Genomic DNA, 17,839 nt, shown 5'->3' with positions numbered 1-17,839 from the left:
TCCACCCAATGTTTCAGATCAAAATGATCCTGAGTTATCCAGCATTTTCTGTTTTTATTTCAGATTTCCAGCATCTGCATTATTTTGCTTTCATTTTATGCAGTTTTGCTGCAAATATGTGTCATGATTGTGGTATTATCCTAACTACCAGCATTGCAAGGGTTGGTGTAGTGTCGAGAGTAGCCACTAGAGGGAGCTACAGTTACAACTATATAAGGCAGTGATGCTAGACCTTAAGGGACAAGTGTATGCAGGAGTTAGCTAGTGAAGGTCAGAAGAATAGATCGTGTAAGTGAATGCAGATCATAGTTTAATCCAGTAGTGAGATTAACTATAGATGAGTGCAATTTAGATGTTATTAATCAGCTGTGTATTCTTAAGAAGTGTGTGTCGAATCCAAGTTAATGGTGCAAATAAATTTATAGCTTTGTTTAAGTTAAACCTATTTTGTAGTCTTTGTGAACACTACGCCAATCATCCTGAAATAAGCAACACAAAGAACACCACAATGATCAGGTTCCTGCTGTAGAGGGTCCCACGTTAGTCAGATGATTATTATTTAGTGGCGTCACTGTGTCAGCAATCCTATTTTCCTTGGGGGAATTTAAACTTCTACATGCACTAATTGTCAGTCAAATCAAGGTTTGGCTACTTGTGTCTGCAGTTAAGGATTTGAGGGTTCCAGAGATGGGTACAGGGCACAACCTGTAATGTGGTTAGCTGATGGATGCCTTTCAGCCAGCTCTGCCATTCTGCCAACATGTTCATGCTTGTGTTCCACCTCAACTCCACTTTCCCGCATTATCCCTTAAATCCCTCAGTGCACAAACAGAGCATTGGTGAGATTACACCTGGAGTATTTTAGTCTTTTTACCTAAACAAGGCCCGAAGGGGAATGAAACAAAGGTTCACTGGACTAGTTCCTAGCATTAGGAGATTGACTTATGAAGAGCGATTGAGTAAACTAGGTCTGTTTCCTCTGACTTGAATATATGCATTGCTATGATCAAGGGCAGCATGGTAGCATAATGATTAGCACAGTTACTTCACAGCTCCAGGGACCCAGGTTCGATTCCCAGCATGGGTCACTGTCTGTGGGGTCTGTACGTTCTCCCCGTGTGTGCGTGGGTTTCCTCCAGGTGCTGCGGTTTCCTCCCACAGTCCAAAAGGTATGCGGGTCAGGTGGATTGGTCATGCTAAATTGCCCTTAGTGTGCAAAAAGGTTAAGTGGGGTTACTGGGTTACGGGGATAGGGTGGAGGTATGGGCTTTAGTAAAGTGCTCTTTCCAAGGGGCGGTGCAGACTTGATGGGCCAAACTGCACTGTAAATTCTATGATTCTATGATGATTTTATGATTCCCCCACCTCCCCACCCCGCACCATTAACACCTGGGCAACTGCCCTCATGAGCACTGGGGCAATCACCCCCACCACCACCCCCCACCCACTACTCGTTACATCCTCAAAATTCTCTAACAAATCTGTCAAACAAAACTTCCCTTTCATAAATCAGCATTGACACCATGAAATTATATCATGATTTTATGGTTAGGACAGCTGCTTCACGGAGCTGAGGTCCCGGGTTCGATCCCGCTCCGGGTCACAGTCCGTGTGGAGTTTGCACATTCTTCCCGTGTTTGCATGGGTCTCACCCCCATAACCTAAAGATGTGCAGGCTAGGTGGATTGGCCACGCTAAATTGCTCCTTAATTGAAAAAACTTAATTGTGTACTCTAAATTTTGAAAACAATGATTTTCCAAGTGCCCTGTTACCACTTCTATAATACCAGATACTTGCATTTTGCCTACTTTTCCATCTTCCTTCTTTCTTAAATAGTGGGATTACGCTTGTTGCCTTCCTATCCTTGGGAACTGTTCTGGAATCAAAGAAATTCTGGAAGATCAGAATCAATGCATCCACTATCTCTGCAGCTACCTCTTTTAAAACCCTAGGACTGAGATAATCAGATCTGCAGGATTAGCCACATTAATTTCTTTAGTACAATTTATTTACTTATACCGATTTATTTAAATTCTTAATTCTTACTAGATCCTTAATACACCAATATTTTCAGTCTTGGTGTCTGCTGATTATCAGCCAGGCGTGGAGGCAGACAGAAATGATTGATTATTGAAACAATGGTCAGTGTTGGGAACTAGTTGCTGCTTTGAACCAATAAAATGGCTCCCAGCAAAGACTCAGCCTCAACAGGAGTGGAATGGAAGGGTACAGAATATTAATTAAAGTAAAAAAACTAAATGTAAACACAGTACTGGGTTTATAATCGGCAATATGGGCGGCACGGTAGCACAGTGGGTAGCACTGTTGCTTCACAGCACGAGGGTGCGGGTTCGATTCCCGGCTTGGGTCACTGTCTGTGCAGAGTTTGCACATTCTCCCCGTGTCTGTGTGGGTTTCCTCCGGGTGCTCCGGTTTCCTCCCACATGTCTTGAAAGACGTGCTGTTAGATGATTTGGACATTCTGAATTCTCCCTCTGTGTACCCGAGTAGGCGCCGAAGTGTGGCGACTCGGGTATTTTCGCAGTAACTTCATTGCTAATGTAAGACTACTTGTGACACCAATAAAGATTATTAGATTATTATTCTTATTATTCACTGAATGGGTAACTAATATTCAACTACCTTGCATCTTGGCCTGGATGGTCCATTTCGAGGCTGAGTTCCAATGGATTGGGACTCCCCCCCCCCCCCCCCCCCCCCCCCCCCCCCCCCCCATTGCTCCTTATTCATCTGACACAAATTCAGGGGGGTCATTTATTATACCAGTAGAGTTGTTGCTGCCAAGAGGAATTATACCAATGTGAAGATGAGAAATCCTGATTGTTTTGCATAGTTAACTGCATGTAGGACTGTAATATGCCTGTTGTGTAAGGTATGGCACATATAGGATTAACATGGGTCTGAGTATAGTACAGCCTACACAGTGCTGTAAAAGAACACATAACCCATACCTAGGGATCAGTCTAGTGTTGGACAGAGCCTTGTACACAAGCAAGGATGGAGACAGCTCTGAACTTAAACTCTTTACTGTATAAATGTACATAATTTCTGTAGTTAATGCATACAGTTAACCTATTTAAGATTATCACTTCATTAAGACCTATTGAATGGTATCCAACATCCTACAACAGGTTGGCAGTGAAAGAAAAACACAAAACTTCTCAAAACTTGGAGTGAAAAACTAAAAGCCTGCATGACTAAAGAAAAATTCAGAGAAGAATTCTGCCTTGAAGAAAAACTCGAGAAGCAAATGAGCGGAGAAAAACTGCCAGGGAAAAGCTCCAAACAAAGGCTTGGAAGCTGAATGCAGCAATCTAAAATTCCTCACAGCAGCAGATTCCATGGAATCTCTTGGACTTCCAGCTTCGATTGCCAGAGTGCAGGATCAGCAGATCAAGCAGAAGCAAGCTAAAACTTTTAAATTCCAGGATATAAAGCAAGTCCTGAGAAACTCTGAAATAATTCAGTGATCAGAAATTGCTGTGGCAAAACTCAGGCAGAAAAGCCAGATTCCTGAGTTCGCACCTGAACACGTGGCATCCAGACTCACTCCAAAAAGATTTAATTAGGAAGAATCACAACTAAAGAATCAGCTTGGAAGATCAGCCAGGATTTGTCATTGCTGTGACCCGAAACCATTGTGTTCAAATGGAGAAGTCTGCAGTTAGTCAATTCAAACGCAAGTAAACCCTTTGTCCATAAACAAATGGTGGCACCATCCTGAATTCCAGAAACTCCTTAAAGCTGAACCTACACTTCAAATGTTTTTAACCAATGGTCAAAATCCAACCTACCAGGTCAATTTAGACTCATCCAAGAACTAAACCAACAGAAAAGGGGGTGTCCTGCAGAAGATAATTTTTAAACTACAGGGGTATATCAACTCAGAAAAAAATCCAGATTAATACCTTTTTATATTGATTTGGTGAACTTACTAATGACGTAATGGATTGATGATGAAGTAATACATTGATGATTCCTCAACCAACTTCAATGAAAGATTAAAAGCCTTTGATGAATATTTTAATCTTCAAATCGTGGAGCACACATTATTTAAAAATGGCACACAAGCCCCCCAGTAAAGGACCAAAATGGTAAAAAAGACAATACTCCAGTGAACCACATGAAGGTGCTAGAGAGGCAAGGAACTTTCCAGAAGTCTCAAAATTGTATCTTGTTGGAAATCGCGACACATTACCTGATCTGCAACAGCTGGTGATAGTATGGAGTGAGCAGCTGGCTGTGAATGAAGCAAAGCTATCTGATGAAACCCAAAATAAACAAACCTTGTGAAAGGAAAAGGAAATAAGGTTGGAAAATGTTTGTATCAGAACTGAATTGAAGGTTTGAAACTCAAGATAAAAGCTGAGTATACCTTTGAAAATGCATGAGACACTAAATTTGTCAATGAACCACAACTGTTGAAGATCTAGACAAACAAAATTTTGAGGTATCACAGAGGTACAATAAAGAGACTACAGAGTTAAAGAAAATAGTGGAGCCTCTTGAAGAAAACTTTGAAAAAATATTGCATTTCCAAGAAGATATATGAAGAGTTGAAAATCAAGAACCTGGAATGGCAAAAGAAGATAGACCCCTTTCACAAAAGAGTGTGAGGAGTCTCAAAAACAATCAGCAAAGCATAGGTATGAATGTAAGTGTGAATGATAGCACAGAAGAATTATAATCTGCCAAGGAAAAATTAGAAATCAACCTTTATGTACCAAAGATGCATTCAATCATGTAAAACAAGAATTAATGTGATCGCTGGAATATCATTTACAGAAAGTAGAATGATTAAAAGAGGACTTGAAATGCTCAAATGATGGACTTGCAGAAACAAGTTCAACAAAAATGGATCTTCGGCTAAATCCTGATGAACTTCAAGCATTAGAATTTTCTAGTATGCATCGTGCAAAACTCCAGGAGAGATAGTGACCTAGTAGTAATATCAGTGGACTAGTAATCCAGCGGCCCATGCTAATATTAGAACATAGAACAGTACAGCACAGAACAGGCCCTTCGGCCCTCAATGTTGTGCCGAGCCATGATCACCCTACTCAAACCCACGTATCCACCCTATACCCGTAACCCAACAACCCCCCCCCCCCCCCTTAACCTTACTTTTATTAGGACACTACGGGCAATTTAGCATGGCCAATCCACCTAACCCGCACATCTTTGGACTGTGGGAGGAATCCGGAGCACCCGGAGGAAACCCACGCACACAGGGGGAGGACGTGCAGACTCCACACAGACAGTGACCCAGCCGGGAATCGAACCTGGGACCCTGGAGCTGTGAAGCATTTATGCTAACCACCATGCTACCCTGCTGCCCCATTCTGAGGAAAAAGGGTTTAAATCCTGCCATGGTGGCTGATGGAAGTTAAATTCAAATAATAATTTGGAATTAAAAAGTGATTCTCAGTAATAGCAAAACCATTGAAACCATTGTCGATTATAAAAACACACCTGGATCATTATTGTCATTCTGGGAAGGAAATCTGCCATCATTACCTGGTCTGGCTTACATGTGACTCTATACTCACAGTAACCTGGTTGACTCCGAACTGCACTCTGAAATAGTGTGGCAATTAGGAATGGGCAACAAATGCTGGCCCTGCCTCTGATGCCCACATCCCATGAAAGAACAAAGAAAAAAAGAAACAGGAGGTGAAACAGCCAATGAATCAAAATAGTATATTGAATGTTTAATTAACAGTGAAAATTGATGAATTTATTGAACTTCAGTCCAATCCGAACAACATTTAAAATGAGATACACAGTATTGAAGTGCTAATCCAGATATTAAAAACAGAAAAGTTGAATTCTGTGGAATAGAGTGAAGATCTCACAATTTAATTGAAAGAGTCTAAGAAGTGGCCATGGAAGAAAAATTCCGATTAGAGATTCATGAGCTGAAATGACAACTGGAAAAGAAAAAAAATAATCAAAAAGAGGTCTCTCACGAGATTTGCGATGCTCGAAATGTCTCGCGTAATTCAACTGACTTTCGTGAGATGTCGCAATCCGGATCTCTCCCTCACTGCGCCTGACCCTGCATATTTAAATGACCCATTAGGTTAATTTAAATATGAGATTGCAGAATTCTCTCAGCGCCCAGGAGACCTCATTAGGTCACCGTTTAGCACTGGCTTGCACTAATGTGGGCCAGTCATAATGGCACCGGGGCGGGTGGGGGGGGGGGGGGGGGGTATCCTCCAGGCCATTAGAGACTCCCGTGTGGTCAGGGATATTGTAGGGTGGCACCCTGGCACTCCCTTTGACACGGGCACCTTGGTAGTAGCCAAGCTATCTGGGCACCCTGCCAGTGCCATTCTGGCACTATTAGGGTGCCTGGGTAGCACTGCGAGGCTGGCAGGGGCCCAAGGGGGGGGGGCTTACAGGGTGGAGGGGTGTTCCTGGGGGGCTTCCTGAGGTTGGGGGAGGGGGGGGTCAAAAACAGAGTGGGGGGTACTGAAAGGTGGGGGCAGATCGGGGCAGCCAGCCAAAATGGTATCCCGATCTGTGAGGCCTTTCCTGCTAGGTAAGTGCATTCTAATCACTTGTGTATAATTGCAATACATCTTACCTCTCTTTGATGTGTTTGATGTTTGTAAACATTGGGGTTTTAGCACATAGAGTCACTCATCCATGAAGGGAGATGAATGAAACAAGGCTGCAGCTGTTTCTGGAAGCTGTCAATCACAGTCCACTGCTAGAAATTAATGAATGGCTTGCAGCTAATGGATCTGAGGGGTTGAAACACAGGTCACATCCGTTCTCCATCCAGGAATAGACAAGTAAAGTTTCTAGGTAAGTGGTGTTACAGTTGTAATTTTTTTCACTGCCCCTGTCTGATCTGCTCTCTAGCTTCCAGACAGGGGTCTCTTTTCTGAGCAATGCGGCTGGTGGGGGGGGGGTCTAGGGGGAGTGGTCCATTTAGTTAGGGGGTTCCTGTGGGGGTCCCTTTAGTTAAAGGGTCTCTGTGGGAGGTCCCTTTAGTTAGAGGGTTTCTCTGGAGGTCCCTCCAGTTACGGGGTCTTTGGGGGGTTCTTTCATTTAGGGGATCCCAGGAGGTCCCCTTGATCATGAGGTTTCTGGGGGGGTCTCCCTATTCAGGGTGTCCCGGGGGATCTCCCTACTAAGATGGTCCATGGGGGGTCTCTTTATTTAGGGGGTCCCTGTGGTGGTCTCCCTATCAGGTGGTCCCTGGGGGGGGAGGAGTCACCCTATTAAAGGCGTTCCCGGTTGGGTTTCCCTATTCAAAGAGTTCCTGGGGGTGGGGGTCTCATTATTGAGGGTTCCCTGAGAGGTTCTCCCATTTTGGGGGATTCGGGGGAGCTTGGGGGGGGGGGGGGGTTTGGTAGAGGAGGGGTGGGCAGGTAGTGCAATGTGGTGGGGCAAGGGTGGCCCCTGAGTAGACTTTGGAGGCAACACCCTTTGGCCCACCGCGAGGACTAGGTCAGGCTTACATTTGGTTAGGCCTGTAATAATACCTGGCCACGGAATTCCCAACCTAGGGGTCCGGAGAATCACAGAGGGCCAGAGATTAGGGTGCCAGATCCACTAAATGGATGCAAATGGGTCAGCATTCATTTACATCCTCCTGCTTGCGCGCGTGAACCTCGATGTTGCCATCGGCAGAGGTTGGACTATTGAGTTCAGATCAGCATCCGCTGATGCCCAATGCCGATCCCGATTTTTCGATTCTCCATCCCATCAGGAAACACTCTTCGGGCATCCTGGGACAGAAAATTCACCCCTATATCGTTTTGAAGCTTCTCTCTGTTCTCCTCACAGTTGCAGTTCTATCTAGCTTTGTATCATCAAAAAGATTAGATACTTTACTCTCTGCCTCTTCATATAAGTCATTAATATAGATTGTAAATAGCTGAGACCTCAGCACTCATCCTTGCAGTATTCCACTAGTCAGAACCTGCCAACTTGAAAATGTCCTACTTATCCCTAATCTGTGCTTCTTGTCCATCAACTAGTCCTCTATCCCATACCAAAATATCATTTCCAACTCTAAACTTATTGAAACCCTTTTGGAAATTGAAGTATACTACATATATTCCCCTACACTACATAGAACATAGAACAGTACAGCACAGAACAGGCCCTTCGGCCCTCGATGTTGTGCCGAGCCATGATCACCCTACTCAAACCCACGTATCCACCCTATACCCGTAACCCAACAAACCCCCCCCCCCCCCCCCCTTAACCTTACTTTTTTTTAGGACACTACGGGCAATTTAGCATGGCCAATCCACCTAACCCGCACATCTTTGGACTGTGGGAGGAAACCGGAGCACCCGGAGGAAACCCACGCACATCTACTTCCCTACACTACACCTACTCTTCGGGATGGTGGCACAGTGGTTAGCGCTGCTGCCTCACAGCGCTAGGGATCCGGGTTCATTGCTACTTTAATCTCACATGGTTTGATACAGTGTTGTAAATGTTACAGGAAGCAAATATATATCAGAGGCTAGATAATTTAGGAAGCTGAACGTAGATTAAAGGTTCAGATGGTGATGCCACAAACTGAAAACTGAAGTCCAAGCAGTGAATCTCTGCAAAGTCTTAAAGGTGAGGGTCTGTCCCCTTGAGTGGGCAGTTGTGCATATCCAGCAGTCTCTGATTTACATTCTTCTCCATCTACAGAGCTCTCTGCATTGTCTCCAGACCATTTGGTTCAACAATTGAGTCACAAGTTTTAATTTAATCATATTTTATTTTCAAGATTCCTTGCCGAGCCAATGACTGTACCTGTCAATGGTTTCATTTAATGTATGCATTAATAAATAAATTTGCATGAACAACCTCCCCAACCCCATCCACTCCCCCCCCCATCCATCCACCCCCCCATCCAGCCCACCCCCCCCCATCCACCACCCCCCTCGCCCCCATCACCGGCTGCGGACGCTACTTCCTGGTTGCCGGAATGGGCCCGCCTACTTACCTCCCTCTTGCGCTTCGCTAGCCAGCATGACTAGCTGACAATTTAATTTTGCAGGGGTGAACAGCGATGGCGTGACCCGGGGTCACGCCGTTGGGACTTATACCCATCCGGGCCGGAGAATAGCGGGGGCCTGTGTGAAGTGCCTCGATTGCCCTCTCGGTGGATTCTCTGACGTGCGCAGCGCAGATCCCGATGAAGCCGTTCCTGCCAGTTGGGAGAATGGAGGGATGGCGTCGGACCAGCGTCGCGTGGGAAAATGGCGTAAACATCGATTCTCCAGTACGGCGTGGCATGGGAGAATCGCGCCCCTAATGAATTTATCAAACCGGATTTCCGTTTCGTATGACCATGTTGACTGGTTCTAATCATGCTATGCTTTTCTAATTGCATTCTTAATAATAGATTCTGGCCCTTTCCCAATGAATAACGTCAGGCTAACTGACCTGTAGTTCCATTGTCTCTTTCCCTTCTTCCTTGCACAGTGATGTTACATGAGCTAATTTCCAATCTTCTGGGACTATGCCAGAAACTGGGAAGTTTTGGAAAATCAGAGCCAACGCATCCACCACCTCCGCAGCTATTGCTTAAGACATAGGGGTGGCAGGAAAATTGAGGTAAAGGCAATGGTACATCTCAATGCTCAATTTGCACCTTATTCTCGGTCAGTGGCCTGACCCATTTTGAGTGGAACAGAATCTATCACTAGCGTTTTCCATTTATCATTGGAACAGAATCTTCTGCTAAATATGATTATTTATCCATATATTATCACAGTCTTTGGGTGTGACTCTCCCGATCGCCGACAAAATGCTCCCACCAGCGGAAAAAACAGATTAATTCCTGTTGGAGCTATGGACGACCCGAGTTCCATGCAATGGCACTTAGAAATTATATTAACCTCAGTCGGGTTTTCAGTGCCTTTCCATGGCACTCCGGGATTCTTGCTGGAACTGAGAGGGCAGGACCTAATCTCTCTGACCGGTCCTACTTCTCTGAGATCAGAGCACCATTTTTAAAGGACACCCCAATCTCAAAATGCTGCTGCAGCTCCCGATCGCTGGCAAGGGCCATCCTGATTGTTGGCAAGACCCCCTCCCTCAGTACCCCTTTCACCACCCACCCAGGCCATCCTTAAGTCCTCCCATCTCCCTTCAGTCCCAATCCTGCATTGCTCCCCCTTTAGACTCCTCTTTGGCACTGCCAATCTGGTGGTTTGCAGTCTGAGGGATGGCAAGGGGGTGAGAATCTTCTCCACAAAGGCCATGTGGGAGCCTTCCATAGAAGGTGGGGGTCAGGGGGGCTGGAGGGGATCAGTTCAGGGTTCTTTCCTGGGATGGGGGTTGCTTGGCTATTCTTCCCAACTACAGACTTTAAACTCTTTAAACAGTCAGTCAGTATCTAGAAATTAAAGTTCTCTCATAATAAGTGAAAGCGATCCCAAATGGACCCCTAAACCCTTTGAACAATCTGCCAGTATGTGAAGGTCAAAGATCTGTGAGATTAAGATAAAAGTAATCATGAAAACCTTTGAAGTAGTTTTCTCACAGTCAATTTAATTGCCTTTAAAGGAGTGAAGACGGTTTGTGTGCCATGAAGGCTAAAAGCTTTGAACTGTATTGTTTACATCCAATTTCAAGAACCATTGCTTCGTAAAAGCGTTTTGATTGATAGGTTGAGGCAGTTTCAAAGGGGAATTCAGATTGTTTATTTGTATCCTCTGCATGGATCTATTAACTCAGGGAGGCATGTGGCTTTCGAACCACAGTTTTGGCTGTCTCTTTGTTTTCAAGTGGTAAAGTACTTCTCAAGTGCGAAAGAATCTTCCGATTCAAAGATAAGAGTACAGCCAACTATGCAATAGTTGGAGGACTTGGCACAGCCATACCATCGGAAACCCCACCCTAAAATGTCCAGAACAGCCCACAATCTCTCTCACTCCTTAAGACTACCTACCTGCTCACTTCACCTGTCAAGCAGTCTTTCTGTCTGAAAGATTTCCAGCGTATAAATCAGGCTGCCTGTGGGTTGGAATCACATTTAAAGGCTCCCTGTAATTAAATTCTTCAGGACATTTGGGAAACCCATTTTTCCAGGTTTTCTGACCTCACAACAACTTCTCACAGCCAAACAGAACACATTTCAAGATCAAAAACTAGACCATAGGTTTCCTCTCCTCCTCAAAGCCACCTAAGTTATAACTGTGAGATTCCCTGTCCACTGCACATCCTTCCATTTCTCTGAAATCTGCCCACATTGCCACTGATATTTGTCCTTTTGGGGGATTAAAGGCAGTTGTAAAAAGCTCCTAGCCATGGTTTAGCAATTGTGGAAAAGTCACATTGGACTCAAAATGTTAACTCTGTTTCTCTCTCCACAGACCTACAGAGATTTTTCAAAACTTTCTGTTTTCATTTCAGATCTTTAGCAGCCACAGTATTTTGCTTTTATTGAATAACTTGCTTGTTTACTTTTGGGAAACAGAGCCTTTATGGGCTCATTGACCTTGGGCAGGAATTTCTGGTCTGACCAGTGGTGCCATTGGAAAATCACACTCATAATTGTTTTAAAATTATAATAAAACAAAGGTTTAAGGTGACCTCAAGCAGTTGCCCACATCCCAACTCTGTCCAGTTTTAAATTATTTCCTTTGTCGTTTAAAAAAAAACCCTCCAAGCAAGCATTTCACCAAACTAAATCTTGGAGCTTACCTCATAAGTAAGAACTGTTAGATTTAATATTATTCTGATCAGCCTTCTTGAGCCTTAATATTCTTTACCATTTGTGGAAATTAAATCAGAACACATTTTTCTAGGCATACTACAGTATAAATTAAGTTCAGTATTCTTTGATTTGTACTCAATGAACCTAGTAGTACAACCAAAAACTCTGTTGGCTTTCCCCTAAAGCTGTCTCACCCCTTCTATAAGTGATCAACCATTACCCCCATTCTTTGAATGATGCAGGTACCCTGAATGATGCAGATTTATGTGAAATTTCATATCCAAATTATTCTCATTACGCTTTCCATATTACTTTTAGTCTGCCGCACATTAATGCATTCATCTACTTTATCCAAATAGACCTGAAAAAAAATCATCTAATTAACTGGATAACAGTCAAAAAAAGGTCTCCTTTAGAAGGGGGATAATGTCCTGAAAATGCCAAAACTTTCTTTGCGGGTACAGAACAGATCACATGACCGGACACCATGGCTGTAATGTTATTGAACTGGGGCCACCCTTTAATCCCTTATAAAAACAAGTATTGGAATTCATAGTCCTACTTCGAAGAATTCATAACCATCTGGAGCTGTCAATCAAACTATGAACTGACAGGCACCTCACTGTGATAATGAATAGTTGTGAAATCAGTGAGGCAGCACTAGTTCTGCAATGATAATCCTTATTATTACGTAAACAGAGTGAGATAGCAAGCAGTGAGTTTTAATTGCCTTGACAGCTCTGTTGACCGCTCACATTATCAGCTCATTTTGATAGCTCTCATGACAGTTCCATTGAGTATATTCACATCTTACGCACTACTTTTAACAATTCTAAAAAGCATAGTACCACTCCAAAAAGGTATCTGACCTCCCCCAAAGGAGTCCCGGGACCATATATCCAAAAGGATACCCTACTACTCCAAAGAACTGTGGTATTTTTAGACATTTTGCTACCAGGTCTAAAGTGCACAAGTCATAATTTAGATATCCCACTATCAAAAATCAGGGCCTAGATTCACCGCACCCCGACGCCGAATTCATGCTGGCGTGGGGGAGAATGGAGAATCCATTTTCCCGCAAGGAATCGGAACTGCCGCCAGTTCCCCGATTCTGCGGGCCACGAAAAGCGGCGTACTTGGGGAGTACGCCGCACTGCCTAGGACCTACCTGTGCCCATTGCCAGAGGCCCGCTCCACCATTCCCAGCCCCCCCACCGGCCGAAGCCCCGACGGCGGGGAACTAATGTGGTCCAGCCGGTCGAGATACTTGCGTGGCGGCTGCAGATTCAGTCTGCGGCCACCCTGGTCAGGGCCGGGCCGATCGGAGGCCAGGAAATGTTTGTGTGGCAATTGGGGGGTTTACTTTTCAGGTCCAGCTCCGCGGTCCGAGTCCGCCATTGAGCCTCCGACCTGGACGTGCTGGAGTCCATATCTGCAGAAAAAAATGCTGGATCTACACCGGATTCCTTTTAGTCCCCTGCAGGGCTGGGAATTATTGGTCCTTTCACTCCAGTTTTTCTGCCTTGAAACTCGACCGTTTTGATGCCAGCGTGGGGACATATCTCAATAATGGAGAATCCATCCCCAGATCAGCCTGAGGAGTGCAGCTTCCTCCATGAACGATGGATGTGCAACATAGGGCTGGATGTTCTGGTCCCATTGAAGGCGACCCCCCCCCCCCTTTCTCTGCACAGCAAGTTGCCTGATGGTGCAATGGGCAAGCCATGTAAAATGCCGTAGATATTGACAACACTGGACAATCCCACCGGCAGCCAATGGTGAGCCTCCTCCACTGCCGGAATACATAGGAGGGCCAGAACATTTGCACTTTGAACCCATCCCCATTCCATCTATTTCCCTCCCAAAACCTGTGAAAGTGGTAGATGACATGTTCAAGGAGGCTCTCTGCCTCTACAGAAAGTCAGGCCTGGTTGTTCAGGAAACCTGGTGTGATCTAGGCAAGACAAGGAAATTCCTGTGGACTCACCTCCTCTGATATCAGGGCCCATGTTTGGGATGAATTATGGACTGAGGTTCTGTGCCAACAGGTCATCCCAGAAAATTCAATTAGTGGCTTAGTGATTCTGGATCTGGAGCCCCAACAGAGGCCAGGATCCTGTATTTCTGCACCTTGGCACAATTTCTTGCCCATCTCCTGCACTCCTGCACTGGACTTGCACTGCCAGGTGCACAAATCTTTAGTCCTAATCTATTTTGGTTGTTAGCATGACCTACATAACCTACCCTGACAATCCCTCAAAGGAACAACAGAGTTCTTAGTTATTCTCTGACTTCCAACAGAAGCCTCACAATCAATATGATGATCACTCTCATTCCAAATATTGGCTTTAGTTATTGCTAGCTGATTTGCAAACCTATCCTTAGCTGTTTGACAAATGAACTTTTTATATATTATGGAATACATTTTGCAGATTAATTTCCGTATGAACATCTTTAATTAGCCATTTAACTTTCACTTTACATAGAACACTCCTTTTAGTCCTAGGGCTATAGAAGGAATACTTATCCTTCATCTCTGAAATAAAAATGTCATTGTCCTACTGTTATCACAATTATTCTCATCTACAGCTAAGCACAATACTGTTATCACAATTATTCTCGTCTGCAGCTAAGCACAATGTGTCTTTCCGAAATCTTGCCTCATAAGTGAAAATGTTGCCATACTGCAAATAACTAGTAACATTAAATTAGTGCTTGATTTTTCTGGCATTCTAAAATGTTGCCTTCCAACATGTGTAAGTACACCCACCATGTGAGTAAAGTATTGACATGTCAAGCCTCGGTATGAAACAATATTTGCCCAGAATGCAAGTTTACGGAAATTCCTAATGAATCATTATGATTTTCTATTACAAATTATCTGAATATAGATTAGGATAGAGGTATCATAAAGGACAGAGAAGGGCAAGTGCTCCTAAGTTATGTTCAGGAGAATTTTCTGTAGCAATATGTGTTCAGTTCAACAAGAAAGGAGGCGCTACTGGACTTGATTCCTGAAAATGAGATAGGGCAGGTATATCAAGAGTCAATGGGGGAATAGTTAGGAGACAGAGATCATTCTATCATAAGCTTTAGGGTGACAGTAGAAAAGGACAATGAGTAATCCAAAGTAAGAATAATTAACTGGGGAAGAGCTGATTTCAATGGCGCAAAAACAGAGTGGGGCTGAATAGACTGAAATTAAATGTTGGAGGGAAAATTTATAGCTGAACAATGGGTTACTTTGGATAAAGAAATAGTTTGGGTACAATTAAAGTGTATGCCCTAAAATGGGAAAGATAGGGCAAATAAATTCAGAGGTCCTGGATGAAAATAGAGATATAAATTAAGATCAGGAAGAAGAAGTGTGCTTATGACAGGTATCAGGTAGAAAATACAATGAGAATTAGACTGAATACAGAAAGTTGAGACGAGAGGTGAAAAAACAAATAAGAGAAACAAAGAAGGATTATGAGGATAGAGTGATAGACAAAATGAAGGGGAGTCACAAAGTCTTCTATAGGCACATAAATAGTAAAAGGGTGGTAAAAGGATTATAGTTGATTAAGGCCTTAAAACGGAATTTACACATGGAGTCTGGGGGCTTGCTTGATGTGTTAAGTGAATGCTCTGCATTTGCCTTTACCAAGGAAGATTTTACCCATGGTGATATAGGAGGAAACTATGTCACTGGTTGATAAGGAGGAGGTATCATATAAACTGTTGGTACTTAGGGGTAACAAGGCAACAGAACAAGTTAGGCAAATAAAATATTCCTTTAGAAATCCATGCTGGTTCTTCATAATCAACTCAGATTATTCCATGTGGTTATGTGTGATGCAACCAATGATGTTGAAGGAAGTGAGGGTGGAAATTATATGGACACTGGCCATAATCTTTCAACCTTCCTTTGATTCAAGGCAGATGTCAAAATTGATAATATTGTGTCCTTGTTTAAAAAAGGTTGCAAGAATAAGTCCAGCAACTACAGGCTAGAAAGTTTAACTTTGATGTGGGAAAGCTTCTGGAAACAATTATAGGATAGAATTAATAACCACATGGAATAATCTGAGTTGATTATGAAGAACCAGCATGGATTTCTAACGGAATATTTTATTTGCCCAACTTGTTGGATTTTTTGAAGATATAGCAGAGAGGGTTGATGAGGGTAATGTTTATGTGGTGTACATGGACTTCCAATAGGTATTCAATACAATGTTACACCACAGACTTGTGAGAAAAGTTATAGCTCTTGGAATAAAAGGGACAGTAGGAATGTGGATACAAAATTGGCTGAGTAATAGGAAACAACGAATAATGGTGAATGGTTATTTTCTGGGCTGGAGGAAGGTAGAAGGGTTCCCCAGGGGTTGATATTGTGACCCTTTGATTTTCCTGACAAATATATTAATCCTGGGGCTGGATTCTCCGGTTCCCCAGCTGCATGCTTCGTGGCTCCCTGGCGAGATTCCATCTTCCCACTGCTTGTCAATGGGATTTCCCACTGATGCCACCCCATGCCACCACAGAGAATTCCGGCCCTGATATATATTAATGATCAAGATCTCGGCGTGCAGCCAACAGTTTTAAAGTTTGCGGATGATACAAAACTTGGAAACATAGGAAGCTGTGAGGAGACAGTGTAGAACTTCAAAAGATATAGAAAAGTTGGTAAAATAGACAGTTGGTGGAAGTTGAAGTTCAATATGGAGAAGTGTGAGGGGATTCATTTTGGCAGGAAGAACATGGAAAGAGATTATAAAATAATGGCTACAACTCTAAAAGGATGTGTAGTAGCAGAGGGACCAAGGTGTATATGTGCTTAAGTCATTAAAAGTGGCAGGACAGGTGGAGGGAGTAGTTAATAAAGCATACAGTATCCTAGGTTTTATTAACAGTGGCATAGTATACAAAAGCAAGAAAGTTGTGCTGAACTTGTATAAGACAATAGTTAGACCTCAGCTGGAGTATTGTGTACAGTTCTGGGCATTACACTTTAGGAAGGATGTAAATGCATTGGAGAGAATGCAGCAGAGGATTACAAAACAGGGGAGGGGATTCTCCGTGAACCGGCAGGGCGGGCCACTCCAGCGCTGAAGAGTGGCGTGAACCACTCTGGCATCGGGCTGTCCCGAAGGTGTAGAATCCTCCACACCTTCAGGGGCTAGGCTGGTGCTGGAGTGATTGGCGCTGCGCCAGCCGGTGCGGAAGGGCTTGGCGCCATGCCAACCGGCGGCGAAGGGCCGCCACCGGTTGGCGCGAGTTGGCGCATGCGCGGGAGCGCTAGCGTGTGCTGCCGTCATCCTGGCATATGCGCAGGTGGGTTCTTCTCTGCACCGGCCATGGCGGAGGTTGACAGAGGCCGTTGCGGAGGGAAAGAGTGCCCTCAGGGCACAGGGCCGCCCACGGATTGTAGGGCCCCAATCGCGGGCCAGGCCACCGTGGGGGCACCCCGCGGGGCCAGATCTCCCTGCGCCCCCCCCTGCCCAAAGGACTCTGCAGGCCGCCCGTTGAGCCAGGTCCCGCCAGTAAGGACCTGTTGTTATTTACGCTGGCGGGAACGGCCGAAAACGGGCAGCCACTCGACCCAACGCAGGCTGGAGAATCGCCGGGGGGGCCGCTGCCAACGGCCCCCGACCAGTAGGTACGATTCCCGCCCCTGACAAAACCCCGGTGCTAGAGAATTTAGCAGCCGGCGGGGCGGGATTCACGCCACCACCGGCAATTCTCCGATCCGGCGGGGGGGGGGGGGGGGGGGGGGGGGGGGGGTTGGAGAATCCCGCCCTGGTTCCAGGAATGAGAAACTTCAGTTGTGAGGATAGATTGGAGAGATTGGGCTATTCACCTTGGAAAGGAAAGGGCGATTAGGAAATTTGATATTGATATTCAAAATCATGATGGGGCTGGACAGAATAGATCGGGAGGAACCGTTCCCACTTATAAAAGGAAACACGAGCGCACAGATTGAACGTAATTTGCAAAAGAAGAAAATGCAATGTAAGAAAATACTTTATCAAACAGCAAGTGGTTCTGATCAGGAATGCACTGTCTGGAAATGTCATGGAGGCAGGTTCAATTGAGGTATTCAAGAGGGCATTAAATTATTCTTTGAATAGAAAGAATGTACA

At 44.5% G+C, this 17,839-nt stretch overlaps 1 protein-coding gene across 3 annotated transcripts in view; it reads right to left on the bottom strand.

Moving 5' to 3' along the window:
• Positions 1-17,839, bottom strand: part of ppargc1a (peroxisome proliferator-activated receptor gamma, coactivator 1 alpha) — a 214,181-nt gene that overhangs the window by 10,211 nt on the left and 186,131 nt on the right. The window contains exon 14 of one of the 3 annotated variants that reach the window (XM_038791485.1): positions 1,810-1,877. The exons of the other annotated variants lie outside the window; for them this stretch is intronic. Coding sequence (XP_038647413.1) covers positions 1,843-1,877 — 35 coding nt within the window. The 3' untranslated portion in view covers positions 1,810-1,842. Of the gene's footprint in view, positions 1-1,809; positions 1,878-17,839 lie in introns of those variants that run through there. 3 annotated transcript variants of the gene reach the window in all.

The sequence above is a fragment of the Scyliorhinus canicula genome, chromosome 3 (assembly GCF_902713615.1).
Source record: "Scyliorhinus canicula chromosome 3, sScyCan1.1, whole genome shotgun sequence".
Taxonomy (NCBI): domain Eukaryota; kingdom Metazoa; phylum Chordata; class Chondrichthyes; order Carcharhiniformes; family Scyliorhinidae; genus Scyliorhinus; species Scyliorhinus canicula.
This window is presented reverse-complemented; position numbering and strand designations above follow the sequence as displayed.